The 23,461-nt window shown below is 36.8% G+C and overlaps 1 protein-coding gene across 6 annotated transcripts in view; it reads left to right on the top strand.

The window, feature by feature from the left end:
- The first annotated feature begins 792 nt into the window (after positions 1-792).
- Positions 793-23,461, top strand: part of VAMP7 (vesicle associated membrane protein 7) — a 54,460-nt gene continuing 31,791 nt past the window's right edge. Inside the window, exons 1-5 of one of the 6 annotated variants that reach the window (XM_008050776.1) lie at positions 793-961; positions 7,726-7,880; positions 13,432-13,489; positions 16,114-16,251; positions 18,714-18,804. In XM_008050776.1, coding sequence (XP_008048967.1) covers positions 7,735-7,880; positions 13,432-13,489; positions 16,114-16,251; positions 18,714-18,804 — 433 coding nt within the window. In that variant the 5' untranslated portion in view covers positions 793-961; positions 7,726-7,734. Of the gene's footprint in view, positions 962-7,725; positions 7,902-13,431; positions 13,490-16,113; positions 16,252-18,713; positions 18,805-23,461 lie in introns of all 6 variants that reach the window. The other 5 variants (XM_021708960.1, XM_021708961.1, XM_021708963.1 and 2 more) reach the window with 5 other exon arrangements.

The following is a 23,461-nucleotide window of genomic DNA, read 5'->3' on the forward strand; positions in this document are numbered from 1 at the left end:
GACAATGAGAGCAATGGGGATAGTTAAAATCACCAGCAAAATTGTGAAGAGTAAGGAAAGAGAGTGTAGGGCAGAACCCTATGGAGCATGTATATTTCAAAAGAAATTGAAGAGCTGCCCCAGGGGTCGGGGAGGAACCAGGAGGGTGGAGCTTCTTGGAAAGAGCTAAGAGAATGTTGAGAAAGGTGACTTTGGAAAGTTTTAGATGAGACCAATGTTGATGGTCTTTAAATACTGGTAATAAAGAGCAAGTGAGCAAAGAGCCATTGAGGAGTCATGGACAGAAGGGTTCATCATAGGAGCTATACTGAGTCAGCAAGAGGGAATGGGGTGTAACGGGGAGGGCTTAGATAAAAGGAGAGTAGTTTTTTTTTATTACTAAAAAAGAAGTATTGCAAAAGAATGGGAGAAAGGATTAGTGAGAGATACAAGTGAGTTACAAAATTTCATAGAGAAAGTAGAGAGCGTTCCTGTCAGATGAATTTTATTTTGTCTGTGAAGTAACAAGCGACATTACCTGCTAAGACTAAACGTAGAGGTGGCTGGGTAAGCTTGGCTCTTCATTCATGCCGCCGACTCAAAGCTGGTGGATTCTTTTTGTAGCCCTGCATCCTCTTGTTTTGACTGATCCCTGTACGGCGTTTTACGTTGTTTACGACAAGAGTTGTTGACCGAATGTGTGACTGACTCAGTGATACTCCAATCGGAACTACTACTCCCGAAATGCAGTACGGCTCCTGGGAAGTGCGAGAGACTCGGAACGCCGCAGGCCCCGTCCTGCCGCTTGTTCCTATTGGAGGGGCGCTGACACTCCTAGGAGGTCACGCGTAGGCGGGGCGATTTACGCGGAAGTCAGCGGCGTCCGGTCCCAGCCTGCTCTGGGAGCGCGAAGTCGGCGACCCTGCGCTGGCCGGTGCTCCTTGGCCCCGAGCCTGCGCGCCCTCCGTGGGTGCCCGGACAGGTAAGTGGAGCGGGGCGCGCTCTGCGGGAGGCGGGGAGACGACGGCAGAGGCAGGGCGGAGGTGTAGACGGAAAGGTGCTGGGGTGGAGCGAGGAGGCAGTGCAAGGGTGACTTGGGCTTCTCTGGTGTCGACAGTTCGAATTGTCGGACAGGTCCACTTTTGGCGAAGTGCGTCCTAACCTGCCGAAGAGGCCGCGAGTTAAAGAGTGTCAGAATGTGTGGTTTAAATTGTCATTACAGGAGGGAGAAATGTTAACTTTCCCTTAGTTTGCATTCTACAAGACCTTTCCGCAGCATTTGAATCTCTTGTGATGGCCCGAGCCTTCTAAAAACTCTCCACGTCCTTGTTGGATGACGTCACTTTCTGCTTCACCTACTTCTGGCTGTTTATGCGCCTTCGTGGGTTCCTAGCCCCATATTCGCCCTTCCTCCACCGCTCAGTATTGACAGTCCTCTTTTTTCCTCAGTTCAGGTAGGCACTATATCTCTCCGTAGACCCGTTTCCTCAACGTCAAACCCTAATGTTATTATTTTTTATTAATGGCCAATTTTATAAAACTCTGACCATGCCTTTGGTAAATGCTTTACATCTCCCTCTCCCATAACTCCGACAAGCAATCAGTTATCAAGTCCTTTTTCTTCTGTCTCATTAATTGCTCTCAACTACCTGTACCTCCATTCTCTCATCCTTAATGCTGAAGAATACTGTCTTGTTTGGGATATTCGTTCCCTTTGAATACCTGTGACGGCAGATTAATATATTTAACAAATATTTATTGAACAACTAATATATGGTAGACACTCTTCGAAGTGCAGGGGATACAACTGTAAATAAGATGTAGGAGGTTGCTACTCTCAGGAACTTACATGTTTGGGGGGCTGCAAGCAGGAATAATCAAAATGTTATATGTTGATTAACGCAAGATAACGCAGGTGGTTGACTTGACAGGGTAGGATCCTATTATGGGAATGTCAGAGGGATTAAGTGGGGTCTCAGCATGGTCCAGAAAGAAAGAATATTTGTAATACCAACAAAAGTAATCTTAATCTGTAATCTGACTTTAATAAACACCTCTTCTATTCCCCTGTCCGTCATAGCAGTGTTTATTCTTCATTCTTCTGTCTCCTCCAAGGTTATTGCATCAGAATTTGTGGTTTATCTGTAGTTGGCTTATTCCTTCTAAGACCCAGACGAAAGGACCCAGATGTAAGAGTTGGAAATTGGAATACTATTAACTCAACTGCTTTATTTTACTTAGATAGTTTGGTAGTGAAAATACTCTTCTTACCATGTGCTACTGAATATAAAGTTGTCTACCATTTATGGTATATTTAAAGCCAAAGGATACTTAGTACTTACTCATTTATTCAACAAATATTTGAGGGAATATTATATGTCAGGCACTGTGCTGAGCACTAACAAAATATTGAGGGTAAAATAGACACTTTGACTTCTCTTCCAAGGAGAAATAATCTTAACAGTATGTAATATAAATAATGATACAAAACACTTTTGATTTTTACATTGACTGTTACCATGTGTTATGTGAAGAGTTAATTCTTCCATTTCTTTATTTGAACAGTTACACAACATTTGTTCACACAAAATGTATCATTTTGTTTCCATTTGGTACAAACACATCTTTGATTATTATTTTCTCCTTAGCCTGAGATAATTTGTGTAAATGTTATTTTGTCATGCTGTCATTTTCATAATGTCAGAAGTCTCACTTAAAATTAAAGTCTTATTCCATGCAGATATCTTTCTATTGTAAATCACTACTGGAAAGACAAATTTTGTCATTATAACTGATTAAAAGTATAACAGTAGTACAAGAGTACTTGAGTCATGACTGTCATTATGATTTTATGATGTGCCAACCTAATATCAGCCAGACATGCTTCTAAGACAAAATATTAAGTACTGTCATTTTAGGGGATTTTTTGATACCTGTGCCTCCATAAACATGAATGCAAGTACAGCACTGAATTAAGTGTTATTGCTCTTTTATAAGATATATAAGTGGATGATCCAGAGTATTTTTCTATATTTTTTTAGTGTTACTAAAATAAAACACAGAATTAAAAGATTCTCAAAACTCATGGAGTTGGTTTTTCCCTCTACTCAATTTCCTGCAACTGTCTTCAACCTCTACTTGAAGCTTCCACTGAGAAGGAACATTTTCATCATTGTTGTTCTATTTTATTACCAAATTTTTATATACAGGCTATCCCTTACTTACAAATGAATATATTCCAAAAGTTCCTTTGTAAGCTTACTGTTTGAAACTCTGGATTAATTTTTCTCTATAAACAATGTTATCCATGACATTTAGGTTGTTATGCCAACCAGTAGCATCTTATTAACCCTTAATTTAGTGGGCTTCAAGATCTTCTTCACAATTTATAATAATTCCTCTATTAAAAACCTGTGTGTAGAATTCTCATTTGGATTCCCTTGTAGCGTATCTTTTTTTGGAATTCCAGCAACTAGAACAAAAATATCCTTTCCTTAAAACCTTAACACAGTAGAAACAGGCTTGTCTAACTCCAAGCTGTTGTAGGTTACACTTCTGGCCCATAGCTCTAAGGACAGACCTCCAATATGAGTGAGGAAAAAGGTGGGATAGACATTTTGGAGAGGAGAGGGAGGCTAGGTGGGGTGATATGAGTATATGGAGAGGGAAGAATAGGATTGATTTGGGAGCAACAGTGAGTTTCTAAAATGGAGGTTTGCACCATATCTCAGCTTTTAACTAAGATTAAGTGTGGTATCTGTTCTTATCAGTTTAAAATGGGAGTTTGTTGCAGGTTGAATTGTGTCCTTAAAAAGCTGTATTGAAATCCAAACTCCTGGTATCTATGAATAAGACCTTATTTAGAAATAGAGTCTTTGCAGATGTAATTTGAAATGAGGTCATACTGGAGTAGAGTGGGCCCTTGATCCAATATTATTGATGTCTTTATAAGAGAAGAGACACAGAGAGGATGTTATGTGACTACAGAGGCAAAGATTGAAGTTCTGTAGCTCTAAGCCAAAGAATACAAAGGATTGCCAGCAAACTACCAGAAGCTAGATAAGGAAGGATTCTCCCCTACAGGTTTCAGAGGAAGCGAGGCCCTGCCAACACCTTAATTTTGGATTTCTGGCCTTCAGAACTATGAGGCAATAGATGTCTGTTGTTTTAAGCCACCTAGGTTTTGATACTTTGTTATGGCAGCCACAAGAAATTAATACAGGATTCTTAGCAGGCAAGAAGTAGAATTGGGATGATGGCTCTGGGACCAAGTGAGGAGTGAATGAAAAGAACAGGGAGGAACAGTGTTGAGATAGGGCTTTCCTTTATATTGCATTACTTTTTTGTGTGTTCCTTCTCTCTCTGGTTTATCTTTTTGTTCTTTTTCTTCTTGAATATTATCTCTTGTTTTGTTTTTTTTTTTGAGTCAGAGTCTGTCGCCCAGGCTGGCGTGCAGCAGCATGTTCATGGCTCACTGCAACCTTGACCTCCTGTGCTCAAGAGGTCCTTCTGCCTCAGCCTCACTAGTAGCTGGGACTACAGATACGTGTCACCACGTCTGGCTCATTTTAAAATTTTTTTGTATCGTCAGTGTCTCACTATGTTGCTTAGATTGATCTCAAACTCCTGGGCTGAAGCAATCCTCTCACCTCGGCCTCCCAAAATGCTGCGATTACGGGCATGAGCTACTACGCCTGGCCCTCAGTATTATCTTTTTATAGCACTTTATGGTTTATTAGACATTCACATGCTGCTAATAATTAGCAGAGCCAAGTTTTCTGACTTCAAATGCCTTGTTCTTTCTGCCACTGTTGTTTCTTTTATCACAATAAGCATCAAGATGTTACAGATTCCATTGCAAAAGAATTACAATGGAGCAGGTGAGACTTTATAGGTAGGATTTTTAGCAGTATAGGAGAGAGGAATGAATCCTATTAGTGACATCTGAAAGGAAAGTTTCTGTTGCTATGTGTTCAATGTTTAACAGTCAGTCATTTTTTTAAATTGGGGACTGCTTTTATTGAACAAAGCACTACTTCTTTATATCCATTGTTTTTAGTTATTTTCTGAATAATGTGATCCCTGCTTCAGGTGACGGTACTTTATGTAAACTTGAAAACTATTCTCAAGTTTCTTCAAAGTCTTCTCTTTTTCATGTTAAGTATCTCTAGTTCCTCCAGCTGTTCTGTAGATGACACAGTCTCCATGTCTCTCACCCACATTGTCTCTCTTCTGTCCAATCTTAAAATATTCTAAATATTTTAATAATATCTAAAATATTTGATTTAATATTGTACATGTGTTCTAACTAGCACAGAGTGTAATGGCAATAGTACTTAAAGAGATCAAGACACCCTATTTCTTAATGTAATTTAAGATTATGTAAACATTTTAAGCAATACCAGAAGTTGGTTCATAATGAACTTACAGTCTACTAAGATGCTAGATCTTTTTATACTAATTGTTGCCAAGCTCAGTTTTCTCCTTGAAACTACTCAAGAACTGAGGCTGCTACTTTTTCATCTCTTTGTCTCAGGGACTATATGATGTTTTATCTCTTTTTCTCTTCATGGTTTCTTTTTCCTCTTCACTGTATGTCTCTTTGACCCTAAGCAATGACTTCCTTCCTTCCTATAAAGTTTCATTGACTATTTTATAGTCTTCAGATCTCTCTGCATGAGTGAATATAGCTAGGAGCTGACACTTGTTCTTTCTTGAAGCTTTCTTTTCCTTTGGCTTGCAGGCCACCACACTCTTTTGGCTTTGCCAGCTTGTCCTCCTCAGTCCTCTTTGTGCGTCTTTTTCAGTTACCTTTTCCTCAACTGTTGGCTGTGCTTTGGGTTTGACACTCTTCATTGTTTCTGTATACAATATATCTTTGGCAAATAAATCATGTTTGAAATGGTAGGTCTAGATGAGCTCATCTGAGAATAAAAGGGCACAGAATCAACCCCTGAAGAAAGTCAACATTTAGAGGTCAGGTTGGGGAGAAAGAGTCATCAAGAAGACAGAAAGAGCAGCCAGAGACATAGGATCACTTCAGTAAGGAGGGTTGGTCAATGGTGTTGACTGTTCCTGAGAGGTCAAGTAAGGTAAGAATAGAGAAGTAACCACTGTCTTTTGCAACATAGAGGCTTTTGGTAACCTTAGGATGCATGGTTTTGTGAAGTGTTAAGGGCAAAAGCCAGATTATAGTTAGAAGAGGTAAAAAGAGGTAGAGAAGCAGAAATAGTGTGTAGACAATGATTTTAAGAATTAGACCATGTGATACAGGGTCAGTGGAGGCTTTTAGGATCAAGAGAGATAAAGTATGAGGCAGCATTTTGGAAACTAACTTGCTACATATGTGTAAGGAGAATTCTGAAAAGAACATGGTTGAGGACACAACTCTGGGGAACAGGGAGAGAAGTAGAGTACAAATGAAGAAGAGACCTGAGAGGTATCAGCACAAGAGACAGATGAGTACCTTCTACTCTTTGTGCTGTTCTTCTGTGCTAAGATTCCAGTAAGAAATCATCACATTCCCTGACCCTAAGCACTTTATAGTCTGTTGCCATGTTTCACAAAGTATAGTTGTGCAAATCACCTGTATTCAGTCATGCTTGTTTTAAATACAGATTCCAGGTCCCCACTTCAGGCCTACAGAGCCAGAATTTCAGGAAGTGATGCCAAGAATTTGAATTTTTAGCAAGCAACTATCACTCTGCCACCCAAGATGATTTGTATTATCTCTACAATTTGAGAACCACTGGTCTTTTGGGTGAAACCAAACATGTTAACAAATAATATTAGGTTTAATAGTTAACTGAAGACTAGGAAAGTGTTTGTTCATCTCTTTTTATAAGTTTTTTTCCATCAAATAAGAGAAATTGGACTATGTGGGAAAAATAGCACATATTCATAGCCAAACAAAGAAAATATTCTTAAATTCATGCCATGTTGTTTTAGCAATGTTTTGTTTATGAAGGGTCTTACCATAATTCATAAAACCATTCCTCTCATATGGGAGGTTTGTGTTATTTTTGCTTCGTTTCTATTGTGGGTAATGCTTTTGTACTAGAGACAGTGTACAGTAAAGGGATAAGATTATGGGTTCTAGAACTCTACAGCATGGGTTTAAATTGCAGCTCTATCACTTGCTAGCTCTAATTTTGGACAAATTACTTAAGTCATCTGTGTTTCAGTTTTCTGATCTATAAAAGAAATATGATAATAGTGTATAATCTGAGTGATAATTAAGTGAATTAATCATTGTAAAGTGCTTAAAATGATGCCTGGTACATAGTAAACAATAAATATGGGCTATTATTGTTAATAGCTACCTTTGTAAATCTAGATCTTAACTTCTGTTGAACAATTTCTATAGGATAAATTTTCAAGATGGAATTACTGCATTACAGAATGAAGACATTTTTATGTTCCTTTGCTGTCTATGGTCATTGCTTTTCAAAAGGGTGATGTCAGTTTGTGCTGTAATAATTTGTAAATGCAACCTATCTATCGATGGTGTATGTGTATGTATTTTATATGTCTCCTTATATTTGTGCATATCAACATGGCTTAGGTTATAAGCTTGTAGAAAGAAGACTGACCTTGTTAAGCCTACTGTTAAGTCTGTTAAGTTTCATGTTATAGTACCTTTTTCAATACTATCTTCAGGTAGATGTTGATAAATGATAATAAGTTACTTTTGAAAAATCATGTCAAAGAAATATTCTAAACCTGTGTCTTTTTTTCTTTTGATAGATTAAAGCCATGGCCATTCTTTTTGCTGTTGTTGCCAGGGGGACCACTATCCTTGCCAAACATGCCTGGTGTGGAGGAAACTTCCTGGAGGTGACAGAGCAGATTCTGGCTAAGATACCTTCTGAAAATAACAAACTAACGTACTCACATGGCAAGTGAGTTCTGCTCTGCATGTGGTAGGGGGTGAAAGAAGGAAATTCTGTTATTGTAATCAGAACAGTAGAAAACTGGAAGACAAACTTCTAGATACATAATTTGAATAAACTGACAGTAATCTTACCATCTTAGAAAATGTCTGGTTTTAGGCAACCCCCTCGGGTCCCCTCCCACTGTGGGAGCTTTTCTGTCTTCTCAGTAAATCCTGCTTTCTCACTTAAAAGAAAAAAAAAGAAAGAAAATGTCTGGTTTTATTACTTATAAATTTAACTTGTAATTATTTTATTCTGTAATTGAACTGATATTATTCTATTCTACAAAATATATGGAAATGTTAAATGTAAAAAATCTTTTGCTCTGGAGCTGTAGGATATGTGAAATGATACAGATAAGATAAAGAATGTTCCTTTGGTTGTTCATTCTTTGAGTAAATATTTACTAAGCACTTAACTACTTTCAGGCACTTTGCTTTATGCTGGGAATATAAAAAGAAATGCTGTATTTGCCCTCATAGAGGTTATAGTTTAATGAGAGAGACAGTCAAATCTGTAGATAATTATAGTAGAGGGTGGGAGATAGTGGATAGGGAGATGGCATTCCATGTAGAAGAAACAGCAGGTAGAGAAGTATGGAAGCATAAGATCATAGGACATATAGGGAACTTCAGGTTGTTCTCTGACTTGTATCCTGGATGGTAAGGATAAAGCTAGAGCAATAGGGAGAAGAAAACTCATATAGGGCCTCATAGGCCGTATTAAGAGATTGGATTTTACCCTGCAGGCAGTAAGAAGGTTGAAGGTTTTCGGCCAGGGTGTGGCATGATCAGATTTTGCTTTAGAAAGATCATTCTAGTTGCTGATTGGAGAGGGCGTAGATGGGAAATCTTAATAATCAGATTAAAAGTGCTTCAACCTTCCTTATTGATACTTAAAAATCTTTTGTTGCTTTAACCATCCTTGTTTCCTTTGTTCTTATCTCAGAAAGAGTTCCTTATTGCCTTCTAGAGCTATCCCCTTTTACAATTTAGAGTTCAGTCTAATCTACTATAAGGGAGACCCCAAGATAATGTAATTTAAATAAGACAGTCCAGAGATAAGTGACTCTGCCATTCTCAATTAGTGCCTTCCAACTCTGGTCAAGGCAGCTCCATCAGTGCTTGCTATATCACAGTGCTTGCCCAGTAATTTTAAAGGCAGGGCTCAGAAGTAGCCTGATATTTTATTCAGAATTTTCTGCTTACATTTTATTGTTCACTATATAGTCATATAACTAACCTAACTAGAAGAGAGGCCAGGAAATGTCTCTAGCTATACAGTCATAGGCTTAACTAAGATTCTCTTACTCTGGAGGAGGTTATAGGATATCAGGGGATAACTTGCAGTCTTCTACTTGACTCTTCTGACCACCCAAATATCTTGGTGAACTCTTCTTCCCAAACAGAATATGCCTCTTCTCTGAGGAAGGTAGTTTCAAAAACCTATCTAGCTGCTGTGTTTGATCCCAAGCCAGAGTATCTGGGTGGTACACAGTCCTCTCCGTCAGTCCCAAGTGTGCTCCTGTGGCCCATGACCATATCTGCAAGGCAAGTTGTATGTTTTCCCTGCTTTCCCAGCTTAACCCAGTAGGCAATGGTGAAATAAGAACAAGATCACCACAATGAGAGTTACAATGAGAAACACCTAGAAGTAACTGCTTCCTGGCCATGACGAAATAACTGCCTCACTGCAATTTCAAAGACTCCCTGTTCTGACTGGGGAGTGGTTAATGTTTATAATTTCTTGGAGGAGCTCCCTCATCTTTTCTGCCTGACTCTTGACTTTGTTTTCCAGGAAGTTCTTCATAGTTCATTATCCTTTCTGGCCACAACCACAGTGAAGAAGAGAGTATGTCATCTTTGGGAACTTTACAAGTTTTGTAGTCTGTTACCTGCTGATGTAGGTTTGGGGGTCCAGAGGCTGCTTTAAGGGTTAAATAATCCCAGCCTCTTGTGATTGTGACTTTATAGTTTCTTCAAAAATGTATTAGGCTTACAGTCTGTGTGTTTCTAGTCAGTTCCTGGGAAAATTACCAGGGAAAGCACATTTTAGAGGCAAGACCGGGATAGTAGGGCATATGTCTTCCACTCACATATTATGAGCCAAAACTTAGTTACATAACTATATCTAACCACAAAGAAGGCTATAATATGTAATCCAATTAAAATATGGTTGTAGTAGGAGATGTTTTCTGTCTGTCATGCGTGTCTACTTGTGTTCTAATCTAGTCCTCCTCCTAACCTCCAGGGTGACACTCCCATCACTGAGATAGTTTTTCCTTTTAAACTTCTGTCCTAGTCTTTTTCCTATAACTATTTTTCATTATCCTAATTAAAAATATTACTGTACACCAAAAGAAGAATTTCCATTTTACTGTATGCTAAACACTTTCCCCTGAAATCTTTTCTTTCTCTTGCTATTTCTTTCTTCTTTAGCAGTGTTACCAGCCACTCAATTGGCTGAGCCTAAAACTTCAGAATCATATTTGACTTCTTCACCAAATCCTTACCATTCTTCTGTAAGAGGTATTTCAGTTCATTTCCTCTCCTCTATCCCCACTGTCACAGTGTTAGTTCAAGTCTTCATTACTTTTCATTTCTAACAGCTTCTGCCTAACTGGTCTTCCTGCTTCTAGTTGCTCCAACCTTAAATGTATATTTCACATTCCTGTGATGTTACTTTATTGCTCAAAATCCACTTCTTTTGAAATAAATCCCAAACTCACACTTCACAATTTGGTCTATTTCGGACCTTTCTATTCTTATCTTCATAAGACTCTGCCATTCCCTGAGTTAGCTGTGTTATTTCTAACATTGTTAACATTTTTTTCATGCTTTTGTGTCTTCTGAGAATGTCATTCTTCTAAACCCTTTTGTAAACTTTTGCTTAGTTTACAGGTTCCAAATGAAGTAGTTAATTTTTACTTTAATCCCTTTAAAAGGGCAGTTCTGATTATATCTCTTCCTTTAGCAGGTACTCCCTGCCCTCAGAGTAAAATTCCTTAACCAGACTTGGAAGATTCTTCAAGATCTGCCCCTATTCCCTTCGATAGCCTCATCTCTCACTACTTTAGTCCTTATTTTTGTTCTGTAGCCATACTTAGCTATTTGCTGTTCAATGTCAGGTTTTGTCTCTCTTCCAAGCCTTTGCAATAGCTGTTACCTTTCATGAATGTGTCTTATCTACTTAATTTTTTTAAAAAAAATATAAATTTGTGTTTCTGAGCTTAGATGTTTCCTCTTCTAGAAACCTCTGAACTCCGAGACTGGGTCAGGCTTTTTGGTCAGTTAGACATGCTTTTTATATGTCTACATCGCATCTAGTGTTTATTCCTATTGTGGCACTTATAACACTATTTTATAATTGCAGTCTTGATTGTTTGTCTCTGTTCTCTGACTGTAGGCTCCTTGATGGCAGAGATTATACCCTGTTTCCTTTTGTAGCCTGTGTACCAAGTGACTCTCAAGTCTGGTTTAGGAGAAACAATTTTTATAGGAAAAATAATGACTTCCATTTTGGACATACCATGTTTAAATTGTCTATGGTATATCTAGTTAGATATGTCTAGTAGATAGTAGTGTATGTAATCCTGGAGCTCAGGAGATAGGTCACATGTAGATTTGAGAATCATCAGTGTAATTGTGGTAGCTGAAAACAACAACAAAATAGGAGAGTAGATGCTGCCCTCCAGGGAGTGAGTATTAGAAAACAGGGGACTAAGGATGCCAGAAATGTCAGCATAAAGAGAAAGAGACTATGGTATAAACCAGGTATATTAGTCTGCTTGGCTGCTATAACAAAGTACCATAGAGTGAGTGGCTTAAACAACAGTCATTTATTTCTCACAGTTCTGGAGGCTGGGCAAGATAACAACCAATTTGGTTATTCTTGAGGGCTCTCTTCCTGACCTTTCTGTGTCCTTACATGATGGAGAGAGATTGATGGAGACAGAGTGATCTCTCTCTTTTTCTTCTTTAAAGCCACTAGTCCCATCATGAGAGCCCTACCTTCATGACCTCATGCAACCCTTATTACCTCCCAAAGACCTCACCTCCAAAGATAGTCACACTAAGGGTAAGGGCTTTAACACATAAACATTGAAAGGACACCATTCAGCTGATAACACCAGGCAAGGCTGGTATCAAAGAAGACTTTTCTAGTAGAGAGAAAACACTTTCTAGAAGAAGGGAAGTGGTCAACACTGTCAAATGGTTCAGAGAGAGCCACTGGATATGGCAGTGTAGAGATCATTAGTGGAATTGGTGTGTACAGTTTTAGAGTAGTGGAAGAAAATATTTTGCCTGAGTTATCATACCTCCTTATAATTCATATCAGGCCTCTGTGTGAACATTAATGTAATTCAATGGGTGCCCCTGTCTACTCACTTGCCAAAGGTAGAAATCTGGGAGGCAAAATTTAGTTATCCTTCTGTCTTATCACCAGTAACTAAGTTATCAAGTTCGATAAATGTTACCTTCTGTTTCTCTTCTCTGACCTTTTTTGTTTTCTTGCTCATTCTACTTTAGTTTACCTGGTATACTGCGGTAGTCTCTCTTCAGTAGTCTTCCTTTCAGTCAGTTTTCCCACACTCTAACCAACGCGTCCTTTTTAAAGTACAAATCTGACCACATTTCCCCAGGTTAAAACCTTTTGATACTTGTTCATTATTCTTAGGATAATGCTCAGCATGGTTTATGAAGTTTTATAAAATTTGGTATTTGCTTATTCTCTAGGCTTAACCTGCCCAGGCAATTTTTTTACCCCTCACATTCTGTACTCTAGTCATGTGAGCCAATTTTACTTTCTTGAATTCATTATATGCTCTTTTATCTCCAGGCCCCTTATGCTTGCTGGTTCCTTGCTGGAAAACTTGCCATCTCTTCCTTATTTTTCAAGTCTCATATCAAACATCACTTGTTCCGGGAAGTCTTTCCTGTTACCCTTTGGCAAATAGCCTTTACATGCCTCCTCTGTGTCCCCATAGTACCACTTGATTGCCATCTTCTTTGCTATGCTTGCACTGTAATTCCTTGCACTTTGATCCCTGTGAAGACAGGGACTTGATTGTTTTGCTTTTTTGTATCCTCAGCATCCAGCACTGGCTCAAAGTAGATAAACAAATGTTGAGAATTTGATAGAAAAGGTATTTGCTTTGAGATCTTAAGAAAAAGCAAAGAACATTATATGGCCTATTGGGAGTCAGTCTTAGTTACATGCTTCTTCTAAGATGCCATATCTCATTAAGCCTTGAGTCCAATTATGCTTTTGTAACTATCATTTTAATGGGTAATGCACATGCCATTGTGCTATGTAGCTAAGGTGGACACTTTTTAAAATTTCTTATTCATGTCTATCAGTTTGACCTTAAAGAAACAAGGGGGGAGGTGAGAGGGAGAATAGACCGTATCTGTAAATAATATGGTGACATTGGCAGTACAGATGTTGCTATACGTAGACAGAAGGGAAAGTGATATTGCGTATAACCATAGTAAGTTTTATATCTTTTATTCTACAGTTATTTGTTTCATTACATCTGCCAAGACAGGATTATATATCTTTGTATCACTGATGATGTAAGTAACTTAAAGACATATTACTACTTTACTATATGTACTGTTAATATCGTCAGTTGTTAATTATCTATACCTATGGTGGGTAAAGATGATGTGAACTTTTCATAACTGGAAATTTTTTTATATTGTGCATTTGTCATATAGAGCGGCAAATGACAAGAAAACTTGATACCTGGGTATGTGCAAATCAGCTTAGTTTTGGTAGCATATTAGCTTAACCGCTTGCAACTTCTATATTTACCCTATTGTGTAGTGATAATTAGTGTTAATAATTATGATTCTTTGGTATCAAAGCCTCTCAAAATTTGTTTTACTAGAATACTAAATTAGATAGATAATTTCATTCCCCCAATCAATAGGTATTGAATTTTTTTAATGTTTTGAGAAAATACTATCACAATACATTATAATCACCTATGTAAACCTGTAGTTTACATTGGTTGGGTTGTTTTTTGAGTATTTGTCGGCTCTAGATCCAAAATGCACAACAACTTAATTATGTCATTAAGGTCCTTTCTCTCCTCTGCTTTCCTCAGTGTCAGCTTCCAAAACAAGCTGTCCTTATATAGCTACATGCTTATTTGTTCATGTCCAGAAAAGAGGGACTGTGTCTTCTTGGCTCTCTTATTGTAGGAATAAGGAAGCTTTTCCTAGACTCATGCCCTCCCCTTCCCCTGCTTTCAAAGTGGACTTCCTTTCATGTCTTGTTGACTACATACTTATTTCTAAACTTCTCACTGACAAGAGACATGGAATTGGCATGCTTGCCATAGATCAGTGTTCCTAATTTTTGTTTTGTCATAGACCCCTCTGTTCTTCATGAGCCCCTCCCAGAATGTTTTTTCAAGTATAAAATAAAACACACATGGTTCTAATAAAACCAATTACATTCAAATGTGTGTGTGTGTGTGTGTGTGTGTGTGTGTATGCAGTATTCAAAATATTTTTTAAATTGATTGGTAGTATATATGCTTCTTTATGATCTTATTAACAAGATCTAGTCATAGGTCTGATAACTAATAATAATTTTGAAATGTTGAGTGAAACAATATTTTGAGATATTGGTAACCATAAGGGGGAACCCCCCAAAATGGAATTTATTTATTTAAAAAATGTGTATTTATTCATACATGTTTAAACCTCTGTCACCTTCAAAGTACTCTCCATCTGATATAATACACCTATCAAGACACTTTTTTCAATGCTTGAGACAGTTTTTGAGCTCATCAGTTTTGATGCCTTTTAGTTCTTCTGCTGTTTTTTGTTTCACTTCTTCCACATCGGCATAACATTTCCCTTTAAGGACTTTTTTCATCAGGTAAACAAAAAAAGTTGCTTGGGCAAGATCAGGTGAATAGGGAGGGTGGGGCATGGGGGTCATGCTGTTTTTGGTCAAAAACTGCTGAACACTCAATGTGGTGTACGCAGGTGCACTTGTAAATCACCCATTATAAAATAGGCAAAGGTGTTGAAAGAATCTAAAAAAAAAATCCACTGAAGCTGAACACGGCCTCTCACAACAATACTAGCTGTTACACTGATGCTGATGGGTTTCTAGAACACTTACCTGGTGGGGGAAGCCTGTACTACAAGGGGCCCATCCTCCAAGAGATAATTCCAGTTTTTTAGGGGTTCCCCCCAAAATAGTAAATATACTATAATAGTATGTGAAAAATGATTTCTGTTGGTGACAAAGTTACAGGTACTATTTAATACTACTCTGGTTGTAAATATATATCCACAATTGAAATTTAGTTAAGGATTGGTAAAAAATAATGGTGTGATTTTTTTTTTCCTGTCCAAGTACAAGGACTCCTTGAATTTGGTCTGTTGACCCCAATTTAATAAACCTTGACTTAAATTAAACATCTTGAGTGAAATGGAAATGACTGTGAACCAGTGATCATCATAATGATTTTTATCTCTGACTTCATAGTATTTTCTAAAAGTAGGAAAAAAATCCAGCTGTATCTGAAATGACTGATGTGAAAGAGCTTGGAGTAGATGAAAAAATATCATAAAATCTGGGATGGTTAGAGTTGAGCCTCATAATTTCTGGAGCTCTAATTGATACACAAGTACATGCACACGCATACGTAAACATACATACATACTTTTCTCTAAGATATTCTACTAAACATGCATTTTGGCTGAGATTAAACATGGGTATGTCATTTGATCTTTTCAAATTTACTGCCACTACTGAAAAAACCCAATTCAAAATTCATGTCAATAGCATTATCTGTGTATGTGAAAGACTGTACTGTTATGGATTTATTGAATATCTTTTATTGGGCCTTAAATAAATCCTATGAAAGATACAGAGGGAATAAAACCCAGTTTCTGATTTCAGTAAGTTGATAACTTAGGCACCATTATCTTTGGTTGGCAATAACCAGATATATCAATTTCACTCTCAGCTCTTTCATTTACTAGTTGTTGGACCTTTGACAAGTTAGTTAACTTTTCAGAACCTTTGTTTACTTATCTTTAAAATGGATTAATGCTAGCTCCTCTTCATAGAGTTATTACTCAGTAAATATTAGTTCTTTTTATTGTTGACAATAATCCACATCATCTTTGTTTACTTTCTAAATGTGAACTCTATTTTGGTCTCTCTTCAGGATTTTGAACGTTCTCGAGCCTTCAGTTTTCTGAATGAGATAAAGAAGAGGTTCCAGACTACTTATGGTTCAAGAGCACAGACAGCACTTCCATATGCCATGAATAGCGAGTTCTCAAGTGTCTTGGCTGCACAGCTGGTAAGATCTTTCTCAGGATAAAGTATTTTGATTAATATTTTATTACCTTAAAATACCACGAATATAGGGGGCCCTGGCTTGTGATATGTTTTTCTGATTGTGTTATTATAAGTCAATATAATGAAACTTTTCAGATTAGAAAAATGTAAAGGGGCCATTTCAGGGTGGAAAGCAGTGATGTTCTCTGTTATCTCTATATTTCTATTAATAATGGTCAGAGTACCTCAGGATTACCCATCTAATGCTTAAATGCATTCAACATGCCAAATGATCTTTTAACTTATACACAAAATTTCTACCCTTCCATGAGTCAAATTTAATTTTTGAACAAGTCAGGTTAATCATTTGAAAGTCTGTTCACCTGTTTGAATCCCTAATTGTGAGCTCAGTGAAGTTTTATATACGTATGTATCTGTGAAATACCATTGCAGTCAAGACAAAGCATTTCCATCACCCTTAAAACTTCCCTCATGTCTCTTTCCACTCAGTCTCTTCCCCCACACTCTGCCCCAAGCAACCACTGATGTATTTTCCATTACTATTTGTTAGTTTTGTCTTTTCTAGAATGGTTTATAAATGGAATAATACAGTATGTACTCTTTTGTGTCTTACTTGTTTCACTCAGTGTAAGGCTTTTGATAGTCATCCATGTTGTACAAATCAGTTGTTTGTTATCTTTTTTGTTGAATAGTAGTATATGCAAATACCACAAGTTGTTTATTCATTCACCTGTTGCTGGATATTTGAGTTGCTTCCAGTTGTCAGCTATCATGAATAAAGCTGCGATGAACTTTCATGTATAAGTCTTTGTGTGGACATATGTTTTTATTTCTCTCTGGTAAATACCTAGGAATGGAAGTGCTGGGTCTTATGGTAAGTGATATGTAATTTATAAAAAATCATAACACTTTCTTCCAAAGTGGCTGTACCATTTTACATTCTCACTAGCAGTTTCAGTGTCTGCATCTTTGCCAATACTTGTGGTCTGTCTTTTTAATTTTAGTCATTCTAGTGGGTGTGTAGTGGTATCCCATTGTGGCTTTAATTTACATTTTCATGATGTTGAACACCTTTTAAAATGCTTACCTTTATCCATGAAACTATTTGAGTACAAAGACCTAAGCTCTAGCTATGATTTTGCTGTGAGTTTAAAAAAAGAATGTAATTGAACATTTTTCACTTCTCCTGTGTCTTTTTAATACTCTTTTTAGTATTATACTTCTAACTATGTATATATTCCTCTGTGAATTAAGATCCTTTCAATTGGTTACATATAAACCTTGTTATTCAAGTAGTTGGTTTGTGTCATACCCGCTAGGAATGTTCATCTGTGTGAAACCGTACAAAACACTGCTAACAGAAAAATACCAATGCATAGTCAAAGGTAAAGGGTCAGCTGGCAGCAAAATTTTCAGATTAGCCAGTTTGTCATTAACTCCAGATCAGTATGTGACCCTCTGAACAAATCTCTGCCAGTTCCCTCATCTGTAAATGGAGATAATAATAGTATCTTCATTATAGAGTTTTGGGTGGATTAAATAATATCCCCTATTTGAATCACTTAGCACAGTGAAGTGACCAGAACATTGTGTATTAAGCATTCCATAGTTGCTAGCTATGGATAATAATTTTAAAATATATATATTATTAGTATCTTAGATTCTAGATCCTGGCTGGGTGTGATGGCTCACGCCTGTAATCCTAACACTTTGTGAGGCCAAGGCAGGAGGTTTGCTTGTGCCCAGGAGTTCAAGACCAGCCTGAGCAACACAGAAAGACATTGTCTCTACCAGAATAAAAAATAAAAAAATTAGCCAGGCATGGTGGCGTGCACTTGTAGTCCCGGCTTGGGGCCCTGAGGCGGAAGGATCCCCTGAGCTCAGGAGATCCAGGCTGTGGTAAGCTGTGATTGTGCCACTATACTCTAGCCTGGGCAACAGAGTGAGACCGTGACTCAAAAAAAAAAAAAATTCTAGATCCTGTGAGAAACCAATAAAAATAGTAGGTATGCTGTGATCCCAGAAGATACGAGAACAGATACTAAGGAACTGGGACAACCCCTACTTCATCATACTCAAGAATTGGGGAACAATTTTCAAGTGCACTTTCCATATCCTGGCCCTTCCTCCCCTTCCTTTCTTGTTTGAGCACAGATTATATATCCCCACACCTCTGCCCAAAAGTCACAGAGATATATTTAATATAATATATTTGACTTTATTTTATTTAAAATAAAGTGTTTTTTTTACTAGAATACTCATAGTTTATATGGAAACATTTTTTATACTACCCATATTTTTTCCTAGGTATGGCAACATTTTTCCAGTGAAGTAAAATATATCTCTTATATCAATAGGCACAATTTTATAGCATTCCCCAATGTAAATGTCATTACTCTTATTTTTGTTTTCCTATTGTAAATAATGTCTAGATACCATAAATTGAAACTTATTTTCTTATAGAAGCATCACTCCGAGAATAAGGGCCTAGATAAAGTGATGGAGACTCAAGCCCAAGTGGATGAACTGAAAGGAATCATGGTCAGAAACATAGGTATGTTTCATGGCTTAGTTTCATGCATGTAGGCAAAAATGATCATAGATTACTTGATTGGGGTTAAGTTTTTCTGGGGAGGCTGAAACAGCACTTCTTTATTCTATGCACTTCCTTATTCTATTCACTTCCTTATTCTGTTAGATTATTGGAATCTAATTGTCAGCTGAGATATGGAGGTTACTTACCAATGATGCTATTCACTTGTATGAATGGTTTCTTCTTTGTACTTGTGACTGTTCTTTATTCTAAATTTGTTAGTTTGCTTTAGCAAGACTAATTTTTAAAAACCTTACGATAGTTCAGCAAATTCTAAAATTTGATCAGTTTCAGCTGGAGATATACAGATAGCTACTATTATCAGTAGGTATTTAAAGTATAACTATTTGACCTCCTTAGAAAGTTTGTCCTGCTTTCAAAAAAAAGTTTGTGGCTCTTGATTTAAAGAAATAATTGGACCAAGACATTAACTGTTGTATACTTCAAAAGAATAAACTATGTTATAATTTCCATCTGATGACTTATGTTCATTTTATCAGGAACCTACTTGACACATTAAAACAATCCAGAAAAATGCCTCAAGTTTATTTTTAATTGGTACATGCAGTGGTATTTAGATTTAAGATGATGCTAATTTTTTTTTAAACTGGTTCTCACAATGTGATCCCTGGACTAGCAACAATCACCATCATCTGGGAACCTGATAGAAATGCAAATTTTTGGGCCTCACTCTAGACTGACTGAATCAGAAACTTTAGTGGTGGAACCCACCAATCTGTGTTTTTCTCTTTTCTCTCTTTTTTTTTTTTTTGAGTTGGAATCTCACTCTGTCACCCAGGCTGGAGTGCAGTAGCATGCTCATGGCCACCGCAGCCTCAACCTGCTGGGCTCTGGTGATCCTTCCACCTCAGCCTTCCAAGTAACTGGAACTAAAGGTGTGCCCACCACACCTAGCTAATGTTTTGATTTATTGTAGAGATGAGGTCTTGCCAAGTTGCCTAGGTGGGCTCAAACAGTCCTCTCACCTCGGCTTCCCAAAGTGCTAGGATTATAGGCGTGAGCCACTGTGCCTGGCCAATCTGTGTTTTTGGGTTTTTTTTCTCCTTTTTTTTGATGAAGTGTGCCCCCCTCCCCCAGTAGTTTTCCACTACTGCCAGTTCCACCCCCTCTCCCAACACCAGTAGTTTGCCACTACTGTCAATCTTTTTCTAATAATATTGCAATAATTGCTCAAGGTACACTTATGAATGAGAACATGTGGTGCTCAGTTCTTTTATTCTGTGATAGATCCCTCAGTATTATAGGCTCTAAGTCCATCCAGTTTGTGTTTTTACAAACTTCCAGAGGATTTCAGTGCATACTCAAGTTTGAGAAACACCCTTTGAAATATATCTTCTAAGGGTAATAACTTTTACAAAATTGAATGAAAATAGTTACATAATTGCTTTATAAGATATGTAGTTGAGACACTTAAATTTCATAAATGTCTATTTGTAATCTTGGACTTACTATTTGAATTACTTTTATATTTATTCTTAGAACAGTTACAGATCATGAAAATACATCATAAAATATTTATCTTAGTTTCACTATCCTAAAGATTCTTTTCCATTTTCTTTCCTTTAATTTTTCATCCACATGTATACAGACATAGTTACAATCATAGTTTATATTGAGTTTTGTAGAGGCAGTATAATAAAGTGATCAAGAGTGGGAAATTTATGAGTCTGAATGTGAGTCTTGATTTCACTTCCCACTTACTCTTAGCCCTTAAGCAATACTGTGATCTCTCAGTTTTATTTTCTAATCTGAAAAAAGGAGACAATAACAGACCCTAAGGTTACCAGTATAAAAGAGGTAATATATATAAAGAACTTTGTACAGTGCCTGGCACATAAGAGTTGAATACATTATGTTCATACAGTATTTCATTGAGTTAGTATGTCACAGGCTACCTAACCATGCCCTTATTTTCGACACACAGGTTCTTTAGAGCAGTCTTACTCAGTGCTGTTTTTCAGCCTGATGAGAAGCTTGCTGAAGGATGTAAATCAGTGTTGTACTTCTTTCAGTGAGAACCTCTTTGCTGTGAAAATATCGTCAATTGGACTGAACAGTGTGCTTAGAGATTTAGTTGAACCAGTTGCAAACACTCTTAAGTAGCACTGATTTAGAGGTTTGTGTTACAATAACAGTACTGTTATGTTTTTGTACCTATTATGTTTTTCTTTTTTTCTTGAGATTAATATAACAGGAATGGGATCAATAAGCAAAATGCAGAAACATTTTTTGATTCTTGATATGTATGTCTCTTGGCTATTTAAAGTGATTTCCTTTGATTGATTTTAGTTTAAATTATATGTCTAGACAAAGTTTAGAGAATCTATTGAGTAAACTACTGATATTTCTTTTCACTCTTTTTTGTCACAAATGTATTTATTTTGCCTGAAATTGGAGGCAGCCAACTGCTACAATATTATTTATTGCAGATGCATAAAGTTCCCAGAAAATAAACCTTTTAATCAACTCCTTTTAAATGACTTATTTATTTTTAGAGTTCCAGAAATTCTAAACTCTTTTTAGAGTTCCAGCAAATTTAAAATGTAGCAAAAATATTTCCCATTATTTCCCTTTGGATTTTTTTAACAGCTTAATTGAAATATAATTTGTACGTCATACATTTCACCCATTTAAAGTGTACAATCAGTGGTTTTTACTATGTTCACAGACTTGTACAACCATTGTTGCAATCAATTTTAGGATTTCCCTAAAGGAAATCCTGTACCCATTTGAAATTACTCCTTATTTCCCCTCAACCCTCAAACCTAAGCAACAATTAATTTCCTTTTTGTCTCTATAAATTTGTCTATTCTGGCCATTTCATATAAATGGAATAATGTAATATGAAGTCAAGATACGCATTTTTTTTTTGTCTTGGCTTATTTTACTTAGCATAATGATTTTGAGGTTCATTCATGTTTAGCATAAATCAGTATTTCATTTCTTTTTATGACTGAATAATATTCTATGGTGTTGATACATTTTATTTATCTGTTCATCAGCTAATGGGCATTTGGGTGATTTCCACTTCCTGGTTATTATGAATAATGCTGCTATGAACATTTGTGTACAGTTTTTTGTGTGAGTGTGTTGGGTATGTATGTAGGAATAGAATTGCTGAGTTGCATGGTAACTATGTTTAACCCTTTGCACTCGATGTCTTTTTTCAGGGGAACATAAAGAAATTGCTGATGATTATAAAGGACAAACTTAGTGCCAGCGCAGATTTTTTTCAAAAATGTATGTTTCCTTGAAGTTTTCCATTCAAATTGCATAAAAAAGCAAATAAAGAGTTGGAATATATACTGAGATATACGTAAAAAAAAATCAACTGGTTACATAGAAAGAGAATGTCCTTCCATATCATCTTCAAACAACAGACTGTACAATAAATTACATATTATTAATGTGGGCGGAAGAAAATGAGACTGCATTGTCTCCATGAATAGAAAAATACCAGGTGGAAGATGTCAACAAATAACTGTTGCAAAACATGCATCAATGAACCTGTTTCATATATTACCACACATTAGAAGAATATTTAAAAATTTGATTTTTTGTCATAAATAAGTCCTCAATATCCAAAATTCCACTATATAAGCCAGATATCATTACAATAATTGGTTCCAACGCTATACTATTTAATATGAAGTGATTCATTTTTCACTATATCATAAAAAAGTGTGGTCAAGTTGCTGGTAGGTGATCTGTGAGATGTCTCTGAGTGCAAAGGGTTACTATTTTGAGGAAGGGCCAAACTTTAATAAAGTGACTGTACAATTGTGTATTCCTAATAGCAATGTTCAAGCACTGCAATTTCTTCACATCCTTACCAAAACATGTTATCTGCCTTCTTTATTATACTCAATCTAATGTGTGTGAACCTTATTATGGTTTTGATTTGTGTTTCTCCCATGACTAATGATGTTGAGCATCTTTTCATGTTCTTGTAGGCCACTTGTTTATTTTCTTTAACTTGGAGAAATGGCTATTAAAAAAAATTTGTCAGGCAACCCCTTTGGGTCCCCTCCCACTGTGGGAGCTTTTCTGTCTTCTCAATAAATCCTGCTTTCAAAAAAAAATTTTTGGTCATTTTTAAGTGAGTTTTTTGTTATGGTTGAGCTTTGAGCATACTTTATTTATTCCAGATAACAGACCTTTATCAGATATATGATTTGCAAATATTTTCTTTAACTCTGTGGGTTGTCTTTTCACTTTCTTGGTGGTGTCTTTTTAAAAATTTTTTAAGAGTTAATGTCTCACTCTGTCACCCAGGACGGAGCACAGTGACATGACCACAGCTCACTATAGCCTCAACCTCCCAGGCTGAGGTGATCCTTCTGGCTCAGCCTCCCAAGTAGCTGGGACTACAGGCGCATGCCACCATACCCTAATTTTTTTTATTTTTTGTAGAGACGACATCTCACTCTGTTGCCTAAGCTGGTCTTGAACTGCTAGGCTCAAGCAATCCCTTCCCGCCTTGGCCTCCCAAAGTGCTGGGTTTACAGGCATGAGCCACCACACCCGGCCTTTATAGTGTCCTTTGAAGCCCAACATTTTTTAATTTCTGTGAATTCCAATTTTTTTTTTCTTTAGT

The sequence above is a fragment of the Carlito syrichta genome, unplaced genomic scaffold, assembly GCF_000164805.1.
Source record: "Carlito syrichta isolate Samal-C Ts95f unplaced genomic scaffold, Tarsius_syrichta-2.0.1 Scaffold153655, whole genome shotgun sequence".
Lineage (NCBI taxonomy): Eukaryota > Metazoa > Chordata > Mammalia > Primates > Tarsiidae > Carlito > Carlito syrichta.